Source organism: Panthera uncia (assembly GCF_023721935.1).
Source record: "Panthera uncia isolate 11264 chromosome B2 unlocalized genomic scaffold, Puncia_PCG_1.0 HiC_scaffold_24, whole genome shotgun sequence".
Classification (NCBI taxonomy): Eukaryota; Metazoa; Chordata; class Mammalia; order Carnivora; family Felidae; genus Panthera; species Panthera uncia.
This window is the reverse complement of record NW_026057580.1, coordinates 58,627,713-58,650,253: the sequence shown is the minus strand read 5'-3', so window position 1 is coordinate 58,650,253 and position 22,541 is coordinate 58,627,713. Positions and strand designations below refer to the sequence as shown.

Here is a 22,541-nt window from a genome sequence, read left to right as displayed (position 1 = left end):
CTCTCTTAGTCTCTGCCTTAATTTTCCTAGGATCAACATTCTGTCTTAAGGAGCTAACTTTGCTGCCCTCTTAGACCTTTTGCCACATGAGGGGTGTGTGTGTGTGTGTGTGTGTGTGTGTGTGTGTGTATGTATGTATTCACCTCTGTTTTTTTCTAGTACTTTTTTAATGTTTGTTTATTTTTGAGAGAGCACCTACAGGTTCTTGTGTAGGAGGGATAAAGAGAGGGAGAGAGAGAATCCCAAGCAGGCTCCTGTGTTATCGGCACAGAGCCAAAGGCCAGGCTTCATCTTACAAATTGTGAGATCACAACCTGAGCTGAAATGAAGAGCAGGCGCTTGACTGAGCCAAGCAGGTGCCCCTCTTTAAGTACCATTAATGATCTTATTCTTCCCATCTATAAATCTTTAACCTACCTCAAGAATATTTTCATGTGAGAAAGGAAGTAGGGCGCTTTCCCCCACCCAAAATTGTTAGCCACTGATCCCATCTTTATTTGTGGGATTCTGTTTTTTCCTACTGATAACAAATACTCCATTTATCCAAGGCCTTAATTCTTGTGTATTCTTAGGATGTTTTCTGAACTGTTGTTCAGTGATCTCTGGCTTCTTGTGCTGATACCGTGCTGCTTTTCTTATTCTAGCTTTATAATGTGTTTAATATTTAGTGATTAAAATAGTGTCTGGTATGTTGTAGGCCACTAAATATTTTTGGAATGATGACACTTGGTAGGGGTAACTTGATTTCCTTGTTACTCCTCTCTGCCCCCCCCCCCCCCCTTAAAGTCTCTTGTCTATTCTTGAAATTATTTTTTAGCTAGACTTTTTCATGGTGAGTTGAATTATTAACCATTGTTAGATAATAAATCCCTTTTCTTGGTACCTCAGAACTCGCCATGTAGAGTTGCTCCTCAGAGTTGTAGGTAGAAAAGCAGCTGTTCAAAATCCTCCTGTCTCTAGACTTTGCATTATGTTATTTACCAGTAAGTGTAGTGTGTCTCGTCAGCTATGACTCAGGACTTTCTCTACCTGGTTTCAGCAGCTCTGAGGGATAAGTGCCGATAAAAGTGATACCCAGGACAGCCCCATGTCCATTTGTATTTTACCATCCCAACTGGACATCTTAAATGTAATGAATTTTCAAGTGCTGCTGTAATAGATCCTCAGAAACTTTATTAGATTATAAAATAAATATATACCTTCTTCAAAAAAAGTCAAGTAATACAGAAGTAGCCAGAGGAGAAAGTGAAAGTGTTGTGTGCCCACCTACCCCATAACTCCATTTCCCAGAGATCATCATTATTTAATTATTTGTTCTCTCTCCTTCCGGACGTTAAAAATACATATGTATAAGTCTACATTTATTTCATAAATGGCACTGTAATATATATATATATATATATATATATATATATATATATAATTTTCTATAATTTCCAGCTAGTAATAATTGATGAGCATCTTTCTATGTCACTGCATTTAACATTATCTTTTTAAAGTCTTTTTGGTATTTCAGTGTAGGAATAACCTAAAATTTATTTAACTGATCCCCCTGTTGATATTTAAGCTATTGCAAATTTATTTCTATCAGAGACAAACTGCAGGGATCATTTTTGTATGTATATGTTTATTTGCACTTTTGTTTATTTCCTTCGTGTAAATGCTTAGATAAGCAACTGCTGGGTCAAAGGCTGTATACATTTTAAATTATGATAGATTGTCATATTGCTCTTCAAAAGGTATTGGAAGAGTAAATTTATATACTTTATAAGAATGCTGCTGCTACCATATCATTGCCAAGATTTGTCACAGATCTGAGATTTTACCCTATTTGCAAACCAACAGTTTCATGGATACTGGCAGAAGACACGAGACTCCTGGGCCAGAGACAAAGCACAGCAACAGCAGTAACCAGAGTATCATCGTTTTCTTGTGCTTCCTTGAACCCCAGCTTCTGTGGGGTGATGTGATAAGGACTAGGTGACTCTAGCACACACAGTAGATTGCATTATAGGACAGGAAGCCTGAGTGTAGGAAACCTGAATCTTTCATTATGGGCTGCAAGTAAACTTGCTTAATCTTTGCCCTACAGAGAGGCATTATATTTATTTTGCTGGTTAATAAACAAACCTGCCCTCTGCTCCAAAGGGAAACCTCTCTTTACCATGGACGTTTGCTATGTAGACATCCTTGAAAAAATAATCTGGAACAGAGGCCATCAGTGCCTCTGCTTATAAGACCTACAGAAACATGAGAGACCTGTGAAGAATTGTCTCAAAACATAGCTGCTAAGATGATACCATCATTTTTACTTTTTTTTACATTTTAGTAATTTTATGGATGAAAAATGCTATTTTTTTGCTCTTAATTTTTATATTTCTTTGCTTATTGGTGGAGTTAAATATCTATAAATGTTTACTGATCATTTGTATTCTTTTGTAACTTACATGTTCTTCCTCTTTGCTTAGTTTTCTGTTGAAGTATTTCTGTTTTTCTTAGTGGTTTGTAATAGTTCTTTACATGTTGTGGCTCTTAGTGACTTGGTATACCATTTGATAATGTATTTTTTTCATAGTCTATATTCTTTTAATGTTTCTGGGAACTTTTGCTATATATACATTTTTATAGTATTTATGTTGTCAGTTCTATTATTCTCTTCATGACCTCTGAATTTCTACCCCAAGATTATTAAGATACTTTGTACATATTCTCTTAATTGGATATTTTGTATCATAAATTTAGATTAAGAAATAGTTGCTATGTTAATATCCTAAATTTACTTTTCTAAATACCTGGATATTTTTCTAAAACATTTATTTTCATAAGCCATCCTTTCTCTGTTGTTTTCATTTGACACATTTATTATGTTATATTATTTTTTCTTCAAAATTGACAAATTAGTAAGTAAAATATGTTGGTTTCCTACTGTGACTACGAATGTGGTTGAATTTATCCTATGTGTAATCGCTTGGATTTTAATCTTAACAAAATACAAAATATCCTTTTTTCCTTGTTTAATGATTTTTTTTGCCTTGAAGTCTATACTGTCTGATATTACTGTTGGCATCTCTGTCAGTTTTGTGTGTGCCAGATCTATATTGCCCATGTTTAATTTTAATCAGCCTACATCATTTTGCTTTACTTGCCTCTCTTGTAAACCTCAGACATCATATAGCTGGACGTTTCTTTCTCCAGTCTTTCCCCTGTCTTAAACTGAAAGTCTGTAAAAGAATAATTATAGATTCACATGCAATGATAAGAAACAATATAGAGAAATGCCTATGTACACTTCACCTAGTTTCCTCCTGTGGTGCATCTTGCATAACTAAAGTATAATAGTACACCTAGGAAATTGACATTGGTACAATCTACAGACCTCATCTAGATTTCATAACTTTCACGTGCTCTCTTGGGTGTGTTTGCATTTAATTCTCCGTAGTTTCATATAGATCTTGTGACCACCACCATAGTCAAAATACAGAACAGTTCCATTACAAAGATTCCTTGTGCAAAGGCTTTATCTTTTCATAGGAAAATTTAACCTATTCATATTTATCTTTTTTCTTCTCCCTTGCAAGTTTGGAAATTATAAAACCATCTATATAACTGTTTCCCTTATACTTCCTTTTAATAATATGAGACTGTGACTCCTTGCCTTCCCTACATTCTTAGTTTTATTGACTTGATTTCTTTTTTATATTACTTGTTTTTCCCCAACTGTCCTTTTCACCTTCACCAGTACTGTATCTGTAATGATTCGAATTTGACTATAAAGTCACTAGTGACTTGAATATTATGTCTTTCCCTTTTAAAAATATTTATTTTAACTCTTGTTTTTTGATTGGAATACTTTTTAAAGACTGTTTTTAAGGAGAGTTATGGGAAGTATGTTTGCATGTCGAGAAATATTTTTCATTTTGTTCTTTGTTTTTCTGTGTGAATAAGAGTTTAAGTACATTTTTTTTCTTTAGAATTTCTGAAATATTACACTATATTCTAGCATGTACTTGAATTTTCATCAGCTTCAGTCTCTTGAATCCATTTTATATAGGCATTAGGTTTCTTGCATTTGTATTCCAAGTCACTTATCATTTTTTCATTTAAATTTTTAACTTTAGCCACCATGTTTTTAATTTCAAAGACCTTAACATTTTTAAAAAATTAGTTCTACTTGTTTTATGAATCCCATACTCTATTAATCCACACGAAAGATAACAACTGTTATTTGACAGTATTCTTCTATCATTTATTAACTTTTATTGGAGACCATTTGTTCTAATTGCCCAACTTGTTTCCTGGTCTTTAAGATGGCTAATTCTACTCATATCTATAAATGCAGATCCATGTTGACTGATTTGTACCTGGTTGGGAATCTCTGTGGTCATGAAGGTCACTGTTCACTCTTCTGCACAGGTAGTTTCCTAAAGCCAGGTGGGTGGTAGGGGCTCTGTGATGCCGCTTTGTGCTAGACATAATGAATGGGCAGGACATGCCAACTAATAGGTATCTTTCAGGGTATGCTGGTCAAGAAGAGGCCAATAAAGTAGGGCTCCCATAAACAAGCCGGTATGGGGATATTAAATATCCAGTTTGACTTTCTTTTGGTCCAAAACAAAGACTGAAATCGAAAGCACACAGAACAGTTCCATTACCCTACGAATTCCTTTGTGAGGGCCGTTTGTAATCATTGGAGTCAACCCCTGTCTTTTCCCCTAACTCTCTGGCAACCACTGACCTGTTTGTCTTCCCTATGGTTTTGCTTTTTCCTAGAGTGTCTTATAAATGAGGTTATACAATATGTAGCCTTTCAGTGTGGCTTCTTTCACTTACAAAATCATTTTAAGATTCATCTGTGCTAGTGGCTGAATCAATGGTTCATTCCTTTTTATTACTGAGTAATATTTCATTGTATGGATAGTTGTTTAATCTTTCATCTGTTGAGGGATATCTTGGAGTGATTATGAATAAATATATAAACATTTGTGTACAGATTTTTGTCTGAAAATAGGTTTTAATACACTTGAATAAATAAAGTAGGAGTGAGATTGCTAGATGTTTTGGTGAGGGTATGTTGAACTTTATTATAAACTGCCAAAGTTTTCCAAAGTGGCTATACCACTTTGCATTCCCACCGGCAATGTTTGCAGCATCCAATTTGGTATCATCTTAAAATTTCATTAATCTATAATTAACTGTTCCCAGGTTTAAGATATTAAATACTATCTGTCCCAGGGTTTACCTTTTTGAAATTATGCTTGACATTGCTCTTATGTAAAATGTTTGCTAGGATACACAAAAATATGCAATAAAAGAAGAAAATGATAGATTGGACTTAATAAAAATGGAAAACTTTTCTCTTTACAAGATATTATCAAATAGATGAAACGCCAGGCACAGACTGGGAGAAAGTGTTTGCAAAACACATCTGATAAAAAAAACTTGTATCTAGAATGTATAAAGAACTCTTACAACTCAATAATATGACACCAAGAAAACCTGATTTTAAAAATGGACAAATTAGACATCTCACTAAAGAAGATACAAATGGCAAATAAAGATATAAAAAAATGTTCCACGTCATTAAAACAAGATATTTCCACCCACCCACTGGAATGGCTACAGACTGACAACATTACCTACTGATGAAGGTGTGGAACAACTAGAATTGTCACACTGCTAGTGGAAATGTAAACTGCTGCAGCCATTTTAGAAACATTTTGGCACAACAAAACGAAATGTTTATCAGCAGGTGACAGGATATGTCCACATAATGGGTATGATTCAGCAGTAAAGGGGAACAAACTGCTGATACACATAATAACAGGGATAAATCTTAAAGATAGGCTGTGCCAGATAAACTAAACAGAATACAGATATATTATTTCACTTATGTAATTCTAGAATAAAGGACAATCTGATTTACAGTGATAGGAAGCAGATTATTTTTTATCTGGTGCAGGAAGTGGATGGGATGGGACACCTGAGTGGCTCACTCAGTTAAGCATCCGACTCTTGATTTTGGCTCAGGTCATGATCTCGCAGTTTGTTAGTTCAAGCCCTGCATCGGGCTCTGTGCTGACAGTGCACAACCTGCTTGGGATTCTCTCTCCCTCTCTCTCTGCCCCTCTCCTGCTCGTGTGCGTGTACATGTACTTGCACCCTCTTGCACTCTCTCTCTAAATAAATAAGTAAACTTAAAAAAAAAAAAAAGGAAGTGGATGGATGATTGGAAGGGGGCACCAAGGAAACTTTTGTGCTGAATGGAAACATTCTATATTTCAGTTCTGGAAATGATTACATTGGTATGTGTCTTTGTCAAAACTCATTAAACTATACTCTGAGCCTGGGTGGCTCAGTTGGTTAAGCGTCCGACTTCGTCCCAGGTCATTTTCTCAAAGTTCGTGAGTTCGAGCCCTGCATTGGCCTCTGTGCTGACAGCTCAGCACCTGGAGCCTGCTTGGGATTCTGGGTCTCCCTCTCTCTCTGCCCCTCCCCCATTCGTGCTCTGTCTCTGTGTCTCTCTCTCTCCCTCTCTCAAAAATAAATAAACATTATGGGGCGCCTGGGTGGCTCAGTCGGTTAAGTGTCTGACTTCGGCTCAGGTCATGATCTCACGGTCCGTGGGTTCGAGCCCCGCGTCGGGCTCTGTGCTGACAGCTGAGAGCCTGGAGCCTGTTTCAGATTCTGTGTCTCCTTCTCTCTGTGACCCTCCCCCGTTCATGCTCTGTCTCTCTCTGTCTCAAAAATAAATAAACGTTAAAAAAAAAAAATTAAAAAAAATAAATAAACATTAAAAAAATTAAAAACAAAAACTATACACTTAAAGTGGAGTACTTTTTTTGGAATGTAAATTGCACACCAAAGTTAATTTAACAGTACTATACCATTTTAGTTAGTTGGTCTTTTTGCAAGAATGGCTAGAAGTGACATATCTATGATCTTGTAGTTGGATTTTTGTTAGGGAGGCTAAGTATAAATGTAATATATTTCTGTTAGGTAAAATGCTCTTTGTTTTACTGTACAAAAATGTACAGTTAGTATTTGGCTAAAGTAAATTCAATATAATGTATGGTCTTAAGAGCTAGAAAGATTTTTTCTGGCTTCAGTGAGTCTATTAAAATTGCCCTTAACCAGATATTCCAAATATTTTAGACTTTAGTTAAATGTACATTGTGTATCTGCCAAAGGTTTAGGGTTATTTTCCCACTCAGATGGTTTATTCTTACCCATTATTAACAATGAAGAAAACGGTAAAATATAGATAATACAGCATGGTGGTATCTGTACCTAAGGTACTTTATGTATCGTATCTGTGTTTTTAGGAACATGTCCTTCCTTGTCACTTTTTTTTTTTTAACTTTAACTCAGTTTATTGACACAGTAACACAGCACACTTGCCTCCCTGACACCCCCACTCCCCTCACCCAATCTAGAGCTTTCCCCCTTCCTCCCCTGTTAGAATGAGCTGTTCAGTGAAGACAGAAAAGGGCAGGCCACTTCTACACCCCCAGTCCCACCTTTAAGCCCTACGGGGCAGGGTCTCAGGCACTACTCAGAATCTTTTGAGAGAGAGGAGGGGCAGTCAGCACTATACAGGGCCAGGCAGAGGCATCCAGCCCCTAAGAGCAGATTCCCACACAACCCCCAGGTTCCTCTTCCTCTCTGCTCTTTGTGACCCTAGGAAGGGGACATGTTGGGGCCTGGGCCTGCAGCCGGGAGCAAGAACTCCTGACTCTGATTTGCAAATTGGGAGTTTGGCTAATGTTTTAAGGCCTAGGGCCCTGGCACCCTCAAGAAAGGCCTGGTGGTGGGAGTGAACTTCAGTGCCCCTGTTTAAAATGTGTTGATAACATTAAACAGATTAAGCCGGCTTAACCAAATGCCAGAATAACCCTAAACTGTAAAGAAGGAGGGGATCAGACCTGGTTTCTCCAGGCCAGACACAAAACTTTTGTTTTGTTTGCTTTTTTTTTTTAAAAAAACAAAACAAAACCTTGACTCCTTAATTCCTTTCTCTTACTACTAAAGAATGGTCATGAAGTATTTCATAAATTGAGATTTGGTTGTTAAAGTATAGGAAAGAAAGAGAGAGAAAACATTCTGCAAAACTAACCATGATCAGTTTCTAGTTTAAATTGATTCTAAATCTTATCCCTTGTTTTCTGACAAGTTTATTTGTAATTTGACTTCCTCTGTACTTCTTGCTTAGTCCTCACCGATCATTCATCACCTCAGCAGAAGTTTTGAAATGCTGCTTTTTGTAGTTTTGAGTGCTACTTTGATTCCCAGAAGAGAAAGAAGTACTGTTTGTCTTTGGTTTTCAGGATTTTTCCTCCACCTTTAGGTTTTTCTTTCTCAGTGGTTCCCCTGCCTTCTTTTGCTCTAGATTTTCAAGAATCTTTGAAGCTGGAAAGGAGGCTCTATTTTCCCAGTTCCTACGCTTGGTTCAGTTAAGAACTCTACACATTTATTCTATATTGGGGCCTTGTTGGATAAAAACTAATCAGAGTAAAAGTGTTTTAACTGGAGGAAGATTTACTTAGAGGAAGGGAGAGGCACATCAGGTAGTAATATTCCGTCTCCGGTAGTCTCCTTGCTGACAGTGTTACATTATTTTAATATAGTACATTGTAATGTAAATAATTATGGTGAAGACAGAGGGCTGCTTTGCCTCGGTCTGTGCTCCTTCGTAGCTCATCTAATACCAGAACTGTATCAACTTGTCTTTTTACCCTTGCTCTTTTTTATTGTTGCCTTTCTCAGCTTGTCTGTGCCCTCTTGCTCCTAGGTTATCACTTTTTCTAAGAATTTACTTTTCATTCATAGTTTTTCCAGTTCTTAATCATCCTCCGGTCTTTAACACAGATTTGGAGTGCTAAAAAAAAAAAAAAAAAAAAAAACTTCATTGTATTTGAGAAAATAGTTTCCTTTTACCTTTCCAATCATCTCTTTCATGAATCTTTATTTAATTTCAATCAGTTTCTTTGTAGCCAAGGTCAAGTCTCTTTTATGGGTTCTGGGGCTGCTTTTGTACTAACAGAGGTTACTACTTTTTTACATTCTCTTTGAAAAGTAAAATTTCAATATGTATACTGTTCCTTATTGGATGGCTTCAAAGAAGGTCCTACATTTGATTCTTACCTATTGTGTTTCGGTTTTTATTATCCATTTTTCCCCCTCTTTTGCTCTGTATCAAGGTATGGAGCTCCTTTTGCTTCATTTTTCCATCTACATGTTCTTACCTTGAAGAGTCTCTGGCTTCATTTCTGTGTTTATTTTAATTCTGTCCAGCCATCTCCTGTGCCGGTCTTCAAAAAACAGAACAAGTGCTTCTTGAGCATATATTGGCATGTGCTAGGCCCTAACAGTGTAGTTACCATTCAGTGACATCTCAGAACTTGAGGAATTCATTGTCTGGGAGGGCAGAAAAAATGTCTCACCATGTAAGAAATGACCCAGAAAATGTAAGAGCAGAGAAACAGTGAGTGAGCTGACGGACCCTAACAGATGAATAAGGGTGTGCCAAGTGGGGGAAGAACAGGGGCATTCCAGAGCAGCCCAGCCTTAGTGGAAGACTTGGAGATGCTGAGGTGTGCAAGCCCAGGTGTGGTGAGGGCCAGGCGGATGTTCTTCGGCAAGAGTGGTGAGTGTGTAGAAGCGGAAGGGAGGGGGAGAAGACTGGTGCCCAGGTAGGTGGAGCATTCTGGAGTATTTTATCAGAAAGTCAGCCCTTGTTCAGTGGTACCTCTGTATATTTGAGGATGAAGAGGAAGAAGCCCCGGGGAGAAGTGCTCCAACAAGAGGAGGAGATATAAGAGCATGCGATGGCAGAGAAGCCTGGAGGGGGCAGGCCAGGAAAGAGGGCTGCTTAGGAGGGGCAGCTGCTGCCCTGAATTCAAATCTGATTCCATCCACTCTTCTTGACCGATATGTTCCTGCATGTGCCCGTGTCTTGATTGCAAGACACCTCTCCTCAAAAGCGCGTCTCTTGGTCCGTTTCAGCAGGATTCAGAAATGATACCATTTCACGTTTGGCCTTTCTTCTTGATACCTTACCACATTATGCACTCTTACATTTTGGTATGTTGCTGCGGAGCGGCCCCGACCCTCGTTTTCCCCCAGCTCTTCTCGGGCACGTCTCCGCGGGCCGCTCTGCGGAGGTACCGTGATGGGAATTGCCTTCAGTGTCTGGCCGTGCCTTGTTGCCCGTCTTCTTTCCTTTTCCCGGATCTTTTCACTTGACGCGGAGAATCCTCCTTGAGTTTTCAACTTGTCTCTAGCTTCTTGCCTCCCACTGTGAACCTAGCCTTGGCGTGGTCCTGGCTGCAGTTCCTTCTGATTGCCTCCTTTTGTTTATTGTATGAAAAGCCCTTTCCATCCCTCCTCTTCCCCGTGCTGGAGCTCTAGCCGCCTTCTCTGCAGCGCCTGCCATCCTGCTTCTCTCCGCCTCATCGACTCCCCATCTCACTTCAAATCTCAGTAGAAAACATATGTTCTCCCTTGTCTACACCTCTTAATTTCTCTTCTCCACTGTTACTGCTTTCTCTGCAATTGTATTATTTAACTTTGTTAAGCATTTTAGAATATGAAAGATGTAGTTGAAAATAAAGTTGTATTATAATAAAATCATGTCGTGTAAAGCACGTTGTTTCCCAAGGAGTATGAGAGTCTCAGGATAGAAGTTCAAATGGCTGTCGTTCTGTATTCCTTGATTGTGCTAGTAGAAAAGTTCCATGTGTTGTGGAGAATTTCTCACCTCCTAGCCATTGTTGGCGAGTAATTGGATTAAATGACTAACAAGATAACAATCACCCTATTTCTAATTCTGACTTGTTAAGTGGAAAATAATATTTGTATATGTTGTAAGAGTTTTAAAAATTAAAGGTGCATTTTGAATGAACCAGAAAAGAAAATGCCTCTCAAAAGGTATATTTTATAATCATCCTTTTGGACCAGTTTAGTGTAACAGACTAATATTTATTTATTTGAACCAGGTGGGAAAAGTCATTTTTCCTTTGAATCCCATTCTCCCCATAAAATAGAGTTATTGTATCTTTTGCATTTGGTTCATTGCCCATTGGGATATTCATTGGTTATCACAAATTGCCTCCATGCCTTGGCTAAAGTCCAGACAGTACGTAGACAATTTGGACTTAAGCATTGGCCATTGCCGCCCACATGAGTCCTGAGACTATGGCTCCAATCCCCTTTTCAGCAGCATTTGCCAGGGAAACGTAGAGTGAGCTAGCCTTTCTTCTCCATATGTTCTTCCCCAGCCGCCCCAAACATTTTGATGTGTCATCTGAGTGATTGGAAAGGAGTTTAGAATCAATGAAGGGTGTTAACAATGGGTTTGCACATTTCCTTTTTTATTTCTATGCCTTGTTTATTTTCAAAAAGCAGGTTTTAACTTTATTACATTTTTCTGAATAGTACTGCTGGAAAAGAATAAATATATTTGCTTTTTCCGTGTACTATACACTGCTTTTCCTTCTTTCAAAAATTTCTTTTGTCATTTTTAGCTTTATCTTAAAAAATAACAATTATTGTTATTCGTGGTTGGAAAAAATAAAGCATCCATTTACATTTCTCTTCTACTCTGCAGAAGTTTGAATACATAATACATATATTTACAGTTTATAACTCACTTTTACATATGTTGCTTCAATGTAAAATTTTACTCTAACACAGCTTTAAAATGATATTGCTCATATGGCACTCTTGCTGCTTTTGATATTATCCCATATTCTGTAGTAGTAAAAGCTAGCTGGGAAACAAAGTTTGTGGCTGAGTATGTCAAATAGAATTTGGCTATCCCAATTTGTCTCCATCTTTTTGCCCAGAATAATTGTGAAAGTTCACATGAATGATGATAATCTTATTTTGCAGATGTATCTTTGGTTTTATGAAATTTTTACTTTCTGATAAATGCAGTTTTATAAAGAAAGTGAAAGAAACTTATTCGAAGCAGTTTACAGACTGTGGAGTGAGAAGTGATGTCCAAAGATTATAAAGCCAGACCCATCCGTCCACCTTGCAGGTGGCCTACCTGTCACGCTCATGAAGATTTCCAGGAATAAAACTTGCAGTCTTCCAGTTGTCTGTCACTTGAGTTGGATACTTACAAATTGTTCTTTATTTCCTAACTTTCATTTTGCAGTTTATTTTACTCTTTTTCTTTTAAGAGACAGAAGGACCAAATAAATTCTTTGGGAAATTACCCCTGTTGATTTACCTAGGAGCGTATTTTGGAATGAAGTGTATATGATCAAAGAGCTGTATCATTTTAAATTTTGGCATTAAATATTTGAGATTTATGCATTTGTAAATTTTTTCTTTGCAACAGATTTATACTTGTGGTAGGTGAAATATTTGAATAAAGAAGTGCATACTAGATAATTTTTTTTCCCACACTGATAACATGACCTATACTTTAGCACTTGGTGTTACATTTTCTGAGGTGAATCCAAATTGTCGATTCCTGGTACGTCAACTCTAGGGACATGTGCTGCAGACCCACCTTATTTATTTTAATACATGTTTTGTTACTCTTCTCCAGAAATTGTCTTGTTCAGATTGTTCTATTATTTCTTGTTCTTGGAGTGCAAGTTCCTCCACTTAGTGAGTCTGCCTACTGACTGTCCTTCATCGTGGTTCATTTTGTCTTGTAGTCTGTGAGTTTTTACTGTGCCGTATCTTTAGTAAGGGTTTAGTTTGTCCTGTGTCGTGGAAGCATCCCCGCAGAGAGGTTTCCCATCTACCCCTATCAGCTTCTAAAGTTTTACCAGCTCAGGACTACTTTTTTTTGTTTTTTTTGGGGGGGGGGGGGGCTTAGGGATGGGGTAGCGTGAATTTAGGCCCATGCTTTTTGGCTTAGGGATGAAGGTAGTGTGAATTTAGGCCCATGCTCTTTATGAGGCATGATATATGCCTAATAGGGTCTGATTTCCCTCTAGCAACTTTTCTCCATTGCCTAAATTGGTGTCCTATCTTCTTAAGCTTCTTGGCCATTGAGCTAAGTTTTTATATACCTGGTTTCCCAGATAGGATGATCTTTCCTAATGTTTGGCTTTATGAAGATCTTCCAGAGGTCACCTCTGGCTTGAAATAACCTTTCTGCATGGGTGTTAGAAAGTCCCCTAATAACCAATAAGGCCTGTAACTGGTTCTGAGAGTTGTATTAGCTTCAGCGCCTGCTGTGTGCTGTTTGTTTCTCACAGCTGTGGATTTTCCTCACTTGTTTCAAGCTCAGTTCTTTCATTACTGTTTTACTGGTTATATTTCAGTGTGTTTGCATCTGGCTGGGATTAAGAGGCACAAGAATGCTGTTACATAATTTTAAATTATTTTAGACTTTTATAGTGTTTTTTGTTTGCCCATCACCTTTCTGTCAACACGACAGTATTTTGTACCTACCATGTTCTTCGTACTTTGAGAAATGAAGATCTTTGGCTGGATTCCCTCCTTCAAGAAACTTAGTTTTAGTGTAAACCCTTGTGGAGCTAAGGTATATATCTGATACCAAGGTGGTGTCAGAGACTAAACATAGTGAGTAAAGTGGCTGGAAAAGGAATGATAGAGGCAGACAGACCTAGAGTAATACAGTGTTTAGAGGTTGACTGAGTTTACTGGGTTAGACAAATAGATGTGGGTCTAGCTTGAGGAGAACCTTGGAAGGTCAAACTGAAGAACTTAGATTATGTCTTATAGGTAAGAAAAAAATTATTGAAGGCTTTTGAGTGGCAGGGACATTTAATGTATTAGTCTTAGTGTTAAAGTTTTGAAAGGCTCACCCATCACTCTACTAAAGAAAAGTTATGTTTTCTTAGGAGAAGTTAAACTTCTGTTAAACTTCTAAACCTTAGGTACAGGCATGAGTATATTTGAATTCCTTGTTTGTGTAGACCAGAGGTACCTACTCAATGTGGACAGAGGTTAAGCCTGTGTTACAAACTAATGAAGTTGGCTGGGAATAATGGCAGCTGCCTGGAGAGTATAGAGCTCTTCTAACAGGGGGTCCTCTTGATTTTTTAAGGGTTACAACCTAGTCAGACTTTTAAAAAGTACTATTTGAGTATGGTATTGGCACAAATATAGACATATAGATCAATGGAAACAGAAAAGAGATCCCAGAATAGACAGCCCATGCTTATATGATCAATTAATCTATGACAAAAGAGACAAGACTCTACAATGGGGAGTAAACAGTCTCTTCAATAAATGCTGCTGGGAAAACTGGACATCTACATGTAAAGGAATGAAACTGGACCACTTTCTAACAGCATACACAAAATGGATTAAAGACCTAAATGTGAGACCTGAAACCATAAAAATCCTAGAAGTGAACCTAGGTAGTAGTTTCTTTGACATTGGTTAGAGCAACATTTTTCTACATGTGTCTCCAAAAGCAGAAATAAACCATTGGAGCTACATCAAAATAAAAAGCTTTTGCACAGCAAAGGAAATAGTCGACAAGGCAAAAAGGCATCCTACTGAATGGAAGAAAATATTTCAAATCATATATCCAGTAAGGGGTTAATATCCAAAATACATAAAGAACTCATGCAACTCAATACCAAAAAAAAAAACAAAAAACAAAAAAACCAGTCTGATTAAAAAGTGGGCAGAGGACCTGAATAGTCACTTTTTCAAAGAAGACATACAGATGGCCAACAGACACATGAAAAGATGCTCAGCATCACTAATCATGAGGGAAATGCAAATCAAAACCACAATGAGATATCACCTTACACCTGTCAGAATGGCTAAAATCAAAAAGACAAGAAATAACAAGTGTTGGTGAGGATAGGAGAAAAAGGAACCCTCACGCACTGTTGGTGGGAATCTAATTGGTATAGCCGCTGTGGAAAACAGTATGGAGTTTCCTCATAAAATAAAAAATAGAAATATGATCCAATAATTCTACTACTGGCTATTTACCTAATGAAAATAGAAACACTAACACAAAAAGATACATTCACCTCTGTGTTCTTTGTAGCATTATTTATAATAGCCAAGATATGGAAGCAACTTAAGTGTCCATTGATAGATGAATAGATAAAGAAGATGTGGTGTGTGTGTGTATGTATGCACACACAGGAATATTATATGGCCATAAAAAAGGATGAGATCTTGTCATGTGACAACACAGATGGACCTAGATGGTATTACACTCATTGAAATAAGTGAGACAGAGAAAGACAAATACCATGTGACTTCACTTATGTGTGGAACCTAAAAGCACAAATGAATAAACAGCATCAGACCTATAAATACAGAGAACACTGTAAGTTGCCAGAGGGAAGAGGGTTGATGGATGGGCTAACTGGGTGAAGGGGAGTGGGAGATACAGGCTTGCAGTTACGGTATGAATAAGTGATGGGAATAAAAGGCACAGCATAGGGAATAGAGTCAGTGATATTGTTATAGCATTATATGGTGACAGATGGTAGCTACACTTGGGGTGAGCACAGTATAAGTGTATATAGTATATTGTAGAGATGCTGAATCACTATGTTTTACATATGAGCCTAATGTAACATTACGTATCAATTATAATCAGACTTTTAAAAAAATAAAAATAAACAATGAGATAAAAAGTACTGTTTGGTCCCCATAACATGTGTCTGCCCACATACTTTGACCCGTAAGCTATAGGTTTGTAGCGTTGATATAGAAAGGGGTCATTATATTTTTAATACATTCTGTCATGAAATTTTGGTTTTTCATTAAAATTTTTTTTAATGCTTATTTATTTTTGAGAGGCAGAGCATGAGCAGGGAAGACTAGAGAGAGGGAGACCAAGAATTCGAAGCAGGCTCCAGGCTCTGAACTGTCAGCACAGAGCCTGTCTTGGGGCTCAAACCCATGAACCACAAGATCATGACCTGAACCGAAGTCGGACACCTAACCGACTGAGCCACCCAGGTGCTCTTGTCATGAAATTTTAAATAAATTATTCAGAATTGTCCACAAGATTCAGAAACATGTAACCTGTTCAGTTAGAAAGTTCTATATCAAATAAATAGCTGTTTATGTTTATCTGTCTAAAAGATGATCTATAATCTTTTTGGGTTATTTGACTTCCTAAATTGGAAATAAAAGTATCTTCTAAAACTCTTATCTTATAGGTAAAAGAATGTGACATTTCAACATTTGAACCTGAAATCAGCATGCAATTTTCAAGGCACATGGATGAATGCCAACTTTTACATTTCCTGTGTGTATCCTGTGACCATTCTCTCTGGGGTGAGTGATTTCTAAGAGTGTCTGGCAGCTAACCAGATGCCAGCCAGCCATGGACTGCCCTAACAAATACTGGTAAGAGTTATAAATTAAACACTGTCTGGTGATCTGTGATGTGTAAGGCAGTTAATTTAGTTGGTCTGGATTAACTGTCAGCTCCAGAAAACTATATTCCCATAATGTGAAATCTGTACTTAGCATGTTTGGAGGTAAGTAATAATTAACAATAGGGAATCATTTGTTAAAATGTAAAATTAAAAAATGCCTTAAGGTTCTTTCAGATTCACAGCAGTGTTTTAGTGGTTCACCGTATATTTTAAATAATTTTAATTTTAAAAGTTCAAGGATTTTAGTATTTTTTGAAAGATAGAACTTTGTATGAAATGGAGTTTTTTGGATCATATATACCTTCCATTGCCTTATAATATCAGTTTTGCTTCCCACATAGCATAGAATTATATACATTTTCAATATTTAGGTTTCTTAAAAATATATTTGATAAGTTATGCCAGAGATTTCACATTTACAGTGAGTTTGCTTTTTCAGTTTCATTCTGGGAAATTAGATTGGGAAGAAAACCTAATTATTACCTTATCCATGCATTTTTCTGCTTATTTAAGTTATTTTACTTTACCAAGCCATTCATTTTTTTTTTTAGAACATCCTTCAAAGAGTTCATGCGTCTTACTGAGGACACCTGACCTTTTGAAGCTTCATAATTCACACCTAGATGTCACCAGTCTTTCCCATGTTAACCGTTCTGACTATGTTTTATTATATATGCCTTCGGCGCCGAGCCAGGACAGCTACAAGAGGAGAAATGATGAACAGCCATAGAACTATAGAATCAAACAGCCGGACTTCCCCTCTCCACGCAGAGGTGGTCCAGTATGCCAAAGAAGTAGTGGATTTCAGTTCCCATTATGGAAGTGAGAACAGTATGTCCTATACCATGTGGAATTTGGCAGGTGTACCAAATGTATTTCCAAGTTCTGGTGACTTCACTCAGACAGCCGTATTTCGAACTTACGGAACATGGTGGGATCAGTGTCCTAGTGCTTCCTTGCCATTCAAGAGGACGCCACCTAATTTTCAAAGCCAAGACTATGTGGAACTTACTTTTGAACAACAGGTGTATCCTACAGCCGTTCATGTTCTGGAAACCTATCATCCTGGAGCAGTCATTAGAATTCTGGCTTGTTCTGCAAATCCCTATTCCCCAATTCCACCGGCTGAAGTAAGGTAAGACTCAGTTTTTAATGACCAGATTTTATGGCTGGAAGGTTTTGGATGTTTTAATATTGGAGGTCTTTTTTTATTCTCAACTAATTTAAACAAATTGGATTAAAACAATTTTTTTTTAATGTTTATTTATTTTTGAGAGAGAGAGAGACAGAGCTTGAGAGGGGAAGGGCCAGAGAGAGAGGGAGACACAGAATCTGAAGCAGGTTCCAGGCTCCGAGCTGTCAGCACAGAGCCCGATGCGGGGCTCGAACTCACGAACCATGAGATCATGACCTGAGCCGAAATCTGACGCTTAACAGACTGAGCCACCCAGGAGCCCCTAAACAAATTGGATTTTTAACATTTTCCTTAGTTTTCTAATAGGGAAAGAAAGATCACACATTTTAAGATATGATGAATTCTTTGTACCTATAACACCTTACACTGTAGCATTCATATGTCATGAGATTTGTGTGTCAATTTACTATAAACAAAAAAAGCATGATTTGAACTAATTGGGATGTGGGCCAATCTGAGAAGTTAGTAGGATATATGACCTGTAACATATTTAAGAAAAGTATCATATGATTGCTTTTACATACAGTGAGTAACTCAGTAGGCCTATAGAGTAATACTTAAGGTGGGGTATTGGGGGGATTAGCTTTAATATTAGGGGGATGTTTTTGTAACAAGCATATTCATTAAAAACATGTTGCTTTGAGAAATTCATGCATTCTTTCTAAAAGCCTATTTATATCAATTTGCATACCAGTGCCTCTCTTTTGTAGTTCAGCCTCCTGTGTTCTAAAAATATAATTATTTGGGGCCCCTGGGTGGCTCAGTCTGTTAAGCATCCGACTTCAGCTCAGGTCATGATCTCATGGATCATGAGTTCCAACCCTGCATCAGGCTCTGCGCTGATAGCTGGGAGCCTGGAGCCTGGTTCGGATTCTGTGTCTTCCTCTGTCTCTCTTCTCTTCCTCAGCTCACACTCTATCTCTCTCTCTCTCCCCTCTTTCTTACTCTCTCAAAAATAAACATTAAAAATTTTTTTAAATAAAAAATAAAATAAAATAAAAATATAATTATTTGACTAGGTAATATATTCGTACGGTTCAAGAATCTAAAAAGTACATAATGCAGTCTTGCATATATCCTGTTCTCCATGTGCCTAAGACCCATCCCTCCTCAAAGAAACCACTTTTATCCACTTACTTTTTCCAGAGTTTATGTGGATATAAGCAAAAACAAATATATTACTTTCTTTATACACAAAATAAGCATACTATTCACATTGTCCTATACCATGTTTCATTTAATACTACATATTGTGTCTTTTCATATAAGTACAAAGAGAGAGAGGTTCCTTATTCTTTTCTATAGTTGCAAGTAATGCACAGTGTATATGTATCTCAACTTATTAACCAAACGCCTATTGATGGGAACTTAATTTTTCCATGCTTTTGCTATTTTGAGAATTAATGCAATGAATAACCTTGTCATGAATCACCTCACGTGTGCAAGTATGTCTGTGGGTTAAGTTCCCAAAAGAATTGCTGAGCCAAAGGTCTGTGTATTTGTAATTTTGATATATAGTGCCAAAATCTCTTCAAAGAGTCTGTTTATTTATATTCGTATTAGCAGTGTATGTGCATACATGTTTTGCCAAAGCCTCACCTACAGAGTATGTTAATTTTAATATTTTTGCTAGTTTGGTAGGTGAAAATGTTATATAAACCTTAAGTTGGAATACTTTTATTATCTTCAAGCTTGAATATGTTTTCATGTTTAAAAGCCATTTAAATTTCCTTCTCCTTGAACTGTCTGATCATCTTATTTGCTCATTTTTCTATTACTTGTTGTTATCAGTTTTAAGATCTTTATATCACTTTATTAATTTGTTCATTAAACATTTATGTGTGTCTACCATGTGCTAAGCATTGTTTTGGGTATCGGGGATACCTCAGTGAACAATGAGCAAAATAGACAAAAAGCCCTGCCCTTTTGAGTGTATTCTAACTCCAGAGCAGTTTGTGGGCACCTGTTAAACAGTAAGACTCTAGCTGCCAGTGGAGGAGGAGTGGGGACAAGGATCAGTTACCACCTGCCACATTGCTTCCTTGAAGACCCTTGTCCCCTCAACTCTAAGGGAGTACCTCCCCGGTGTCAGGAAATAAATACAGCTCGAGCTGGAAACTGCTGGAATAATCTCTATTTGTTCTTTTCAGAATGACCTCGAAAATTCATTGTAAATAATACTACTGATAAATCTATTTTTTTTTTTTTTAAACACAAAACCAGCATCGTTCAATATACAGGTTTGATTTTTTTTCCCCCGAGGGAGAAGTCCTTTGGGAAGGATCCTTTCTTACATGAGAATTGTTTAATTGGACTCTGTCATTCTTTGTCTTTTTCCTACAAAGTTATCCCCTTTTTTCCTGAAAAGCTAAACAAATTTGGGAATGAGATCTATGAAACATGCAGTATCTTTAATCTAAAACATAATGTCTGCATACCTGATTTTGAGTGTAAATCATGCTCTTGGATTCCTAGCTGAGAGTTGGAGTGTGTGGTTGAGATTAAAGTGACGACTTTATTTATAGATATATCTCTAATTTGTTTAACTGAATTTTATCTTTATTCCACAGACAATACCCTTACATTTTAAGAGAAAAATAATTTAGCCAATATATATTATTGCAGAATAAAAAAGGACCTTTAAAATTTTACTGATTATGAAATCAATAGGTGTTTCATTGTTTAAAAAGACTTGTTATAAAATATCAAGAAAGAAAACATACAGGAAACAAGACCTCCACAATTCTCCCCAGACTCAGTAACTGTTAACATTTTGGTGAATTTCTTTAAACAGTCAGAAACATTGAACACCTTCTCTGCCAGTTCGCTGCTGCGAACAAAACAAAGAACCAGACAAACATGGCTCTTTGTTCTCTGAGTTGTTGTAGGTCAGTCTGGAAGAAGGCCATAAGATCACAGGGAGCGTGTGTTGGTGGTGGGAAGACCTAATCTGTGGGGCTCAGAGAAGTCTTCCCTGAGGAAGTAACTTAACCGAGAGCCGAAGGTTGAGTGAGGCTTTAGTTTGGATGGGAGAGGTACAGAGAGAACCACACATGCAAAGGCGAAATCATGACATGAGATCTGGGTGTTTGAAGAACTTTCTGAAAAAGCTTCAAGAGTGCGGAGAATAAGCTAGTGAGGGGCCACAAGCGTGTAAGTGCCATTCTTAAGATCTAGCCTAGTGGTTTCCACACTTTGGGAATCGCAGGGCTCTTGGATCCAGTTTTCCAGAAGCAGACCTTCAAGACTGCTGTTATGCAAATGATTTGCTCTGGAAGTGCTCCTGGAGAAGCCAGGAGAGCTAGGGAGAGGAAGAAGTCAGGCAAGGAGGCGCTTTCAGGTGAAGTCTCAGTCTGCCTGGAGGAAAAGTTATTAGGGAGGTGGGCTCTTATACTCCCCGCACCTGTCTTGGGCTGTGGCCAGGGGAGTGGGAAGGGGAATGGAAGTCTCTTAGGCACATGCTGCCCTCTGGGTGGAGAGACTGTACTTTGAAGAAGGCTGCAGGTGGAGGCCCTTAGGAGCAAAGCAAGGAGATGTGGAAGGTGGGCACACAACTGAACAGGAGGTCTAAGTGGACTACAGGGAGAGAAAGCTGGTGGTCTTAAACTAGTAAACATAATAAAAATGATCATAAAAACTGATACAGGTTGTCACATTATTTACTTTGCTAAGTAAGTACGCGTTAAAAACACAAACAAATGGAATACATCATTTGTCATCACCATCATGTCATAAAAGAAACCTCAGTTTATACTGAGAAATTAGCATGATCAGAATCTTAAAGAATGGTTGGCATTTTACATGTATATTTGTGCATATTTTTTAAATATGAAATTTATTGTCAAATTGGTTTCCATACAACACCCAGTGCTCATCCCAACAGGTGCCCTTAAATGCTCACCACCCACTTTCCCCTCCCTCCCACCCCCCATCAACCCTCAGTTTATTCTCAGTTTTTAAGAGTCTCTTATGGTCTGCCTCCTTCCCTGTCTAACTTTTTACCAATACATTCCTTATTTTTCACATTTATTCATGGAAATCTCCATCACGTGCTGTTATTTGGGAACCACTGGACTCTACTACCTAGTATTTTAGTTGAGTACATGGTTTTATGCCTATCTTAAGAGTTAGCAAACGAGGGAGTGTGTTGGAGTCGTTCAGGAATTTGTTTGCAGGAAATGGACTTGTAGTCCCGGAACATTCAAAATTCAAAAGCAGTCTTTCCCCATTTTGTCTGGTTGATTTCTTTGTTCAGTGAATGAAGTAGATAAGTTACAGGTAGTTCTGTAAGATCTCAGAGTCTTCTGACTTCTTGCCTACTGCCCTATTAAGAGAAAAGAAAATAGGTACTACACAGTGTCCTGGTCCTGGGGATAAGATCTTACTGGATGCTTGTGTAAGAGTCAGAAAAAGGCTAGTACAGGGTTACACGTTGGAAGCGAGAGACAGAAAAAGAGGAGAAAGAAAATGACAAATTGAGGTCCTGTTAAAGAAACTGACTGGAATAGTTATTTGGGGATAAAATTTAGTGGTGTGGATTTTTTTTTTTTGAATGTTAAAAGAAAGCATTTAATTATATAATACTGAAGTTAAGAAAGGAGAGGAAAATAAAGTGGCTGTCACATAGAGAATTTGCTGCCAAAGGAAGTTGCTTAAGTAACGGTTTCCCAAATTGGTCATAGTCTAGTCCTGATTTTGTAGGCCAAGAAGCATGATTTTGTCATAGAAGTCACCACGCCCTAAAGTGGTTGGTTCTTAAAGCAGATGCTAGTTAGTTCCAATTAGAGATAGGCTGGGAGGCAGGGAATGAGTAGGTATACTATCGGAATCCTTTTCTTTTATTCTTGTTGGTTTTCCTCTTCTATCCATTTACTTTCAGCTGGTGAAATGGAGCAGTGTTGCCAAGAGAACTGTCTTTGTGCTGACTACTACATATGCTTACTAACCAGGAGAAATTTTGGTTATAGGAAAGCTTTTTGCATCTGTGTGCTTGA

General features: G+C 37.6%; 1 protein-coding gene across 1 annotated transcript in view; it reads left to right on the top strand.

The window, feature by feature from the left end:
• Nucleotides 1-22,541, top strand: part of FBXL4 (F-box and leucine rich repeat protein 4) — an 83,921-nt gene that overhangs the window by 1,435 nt on the left and 59,945 nt on the right. The window contains exons 2-3 of the mRNA XM_049654030.1: nt 16,131-16,248; nt 16,904-17,487. Coding sequence (XP_049509987.1) covers nt 16,976-17,487 — 512 coding nt within the window. The 5' untranslated portion in view covers nt 16,131-16,248; nt 16,904-16,975. The remainder of the gene's footprint in view (nt 1-16,130; nt 16,249-16,903; nt 17,488-22,541) is intronic.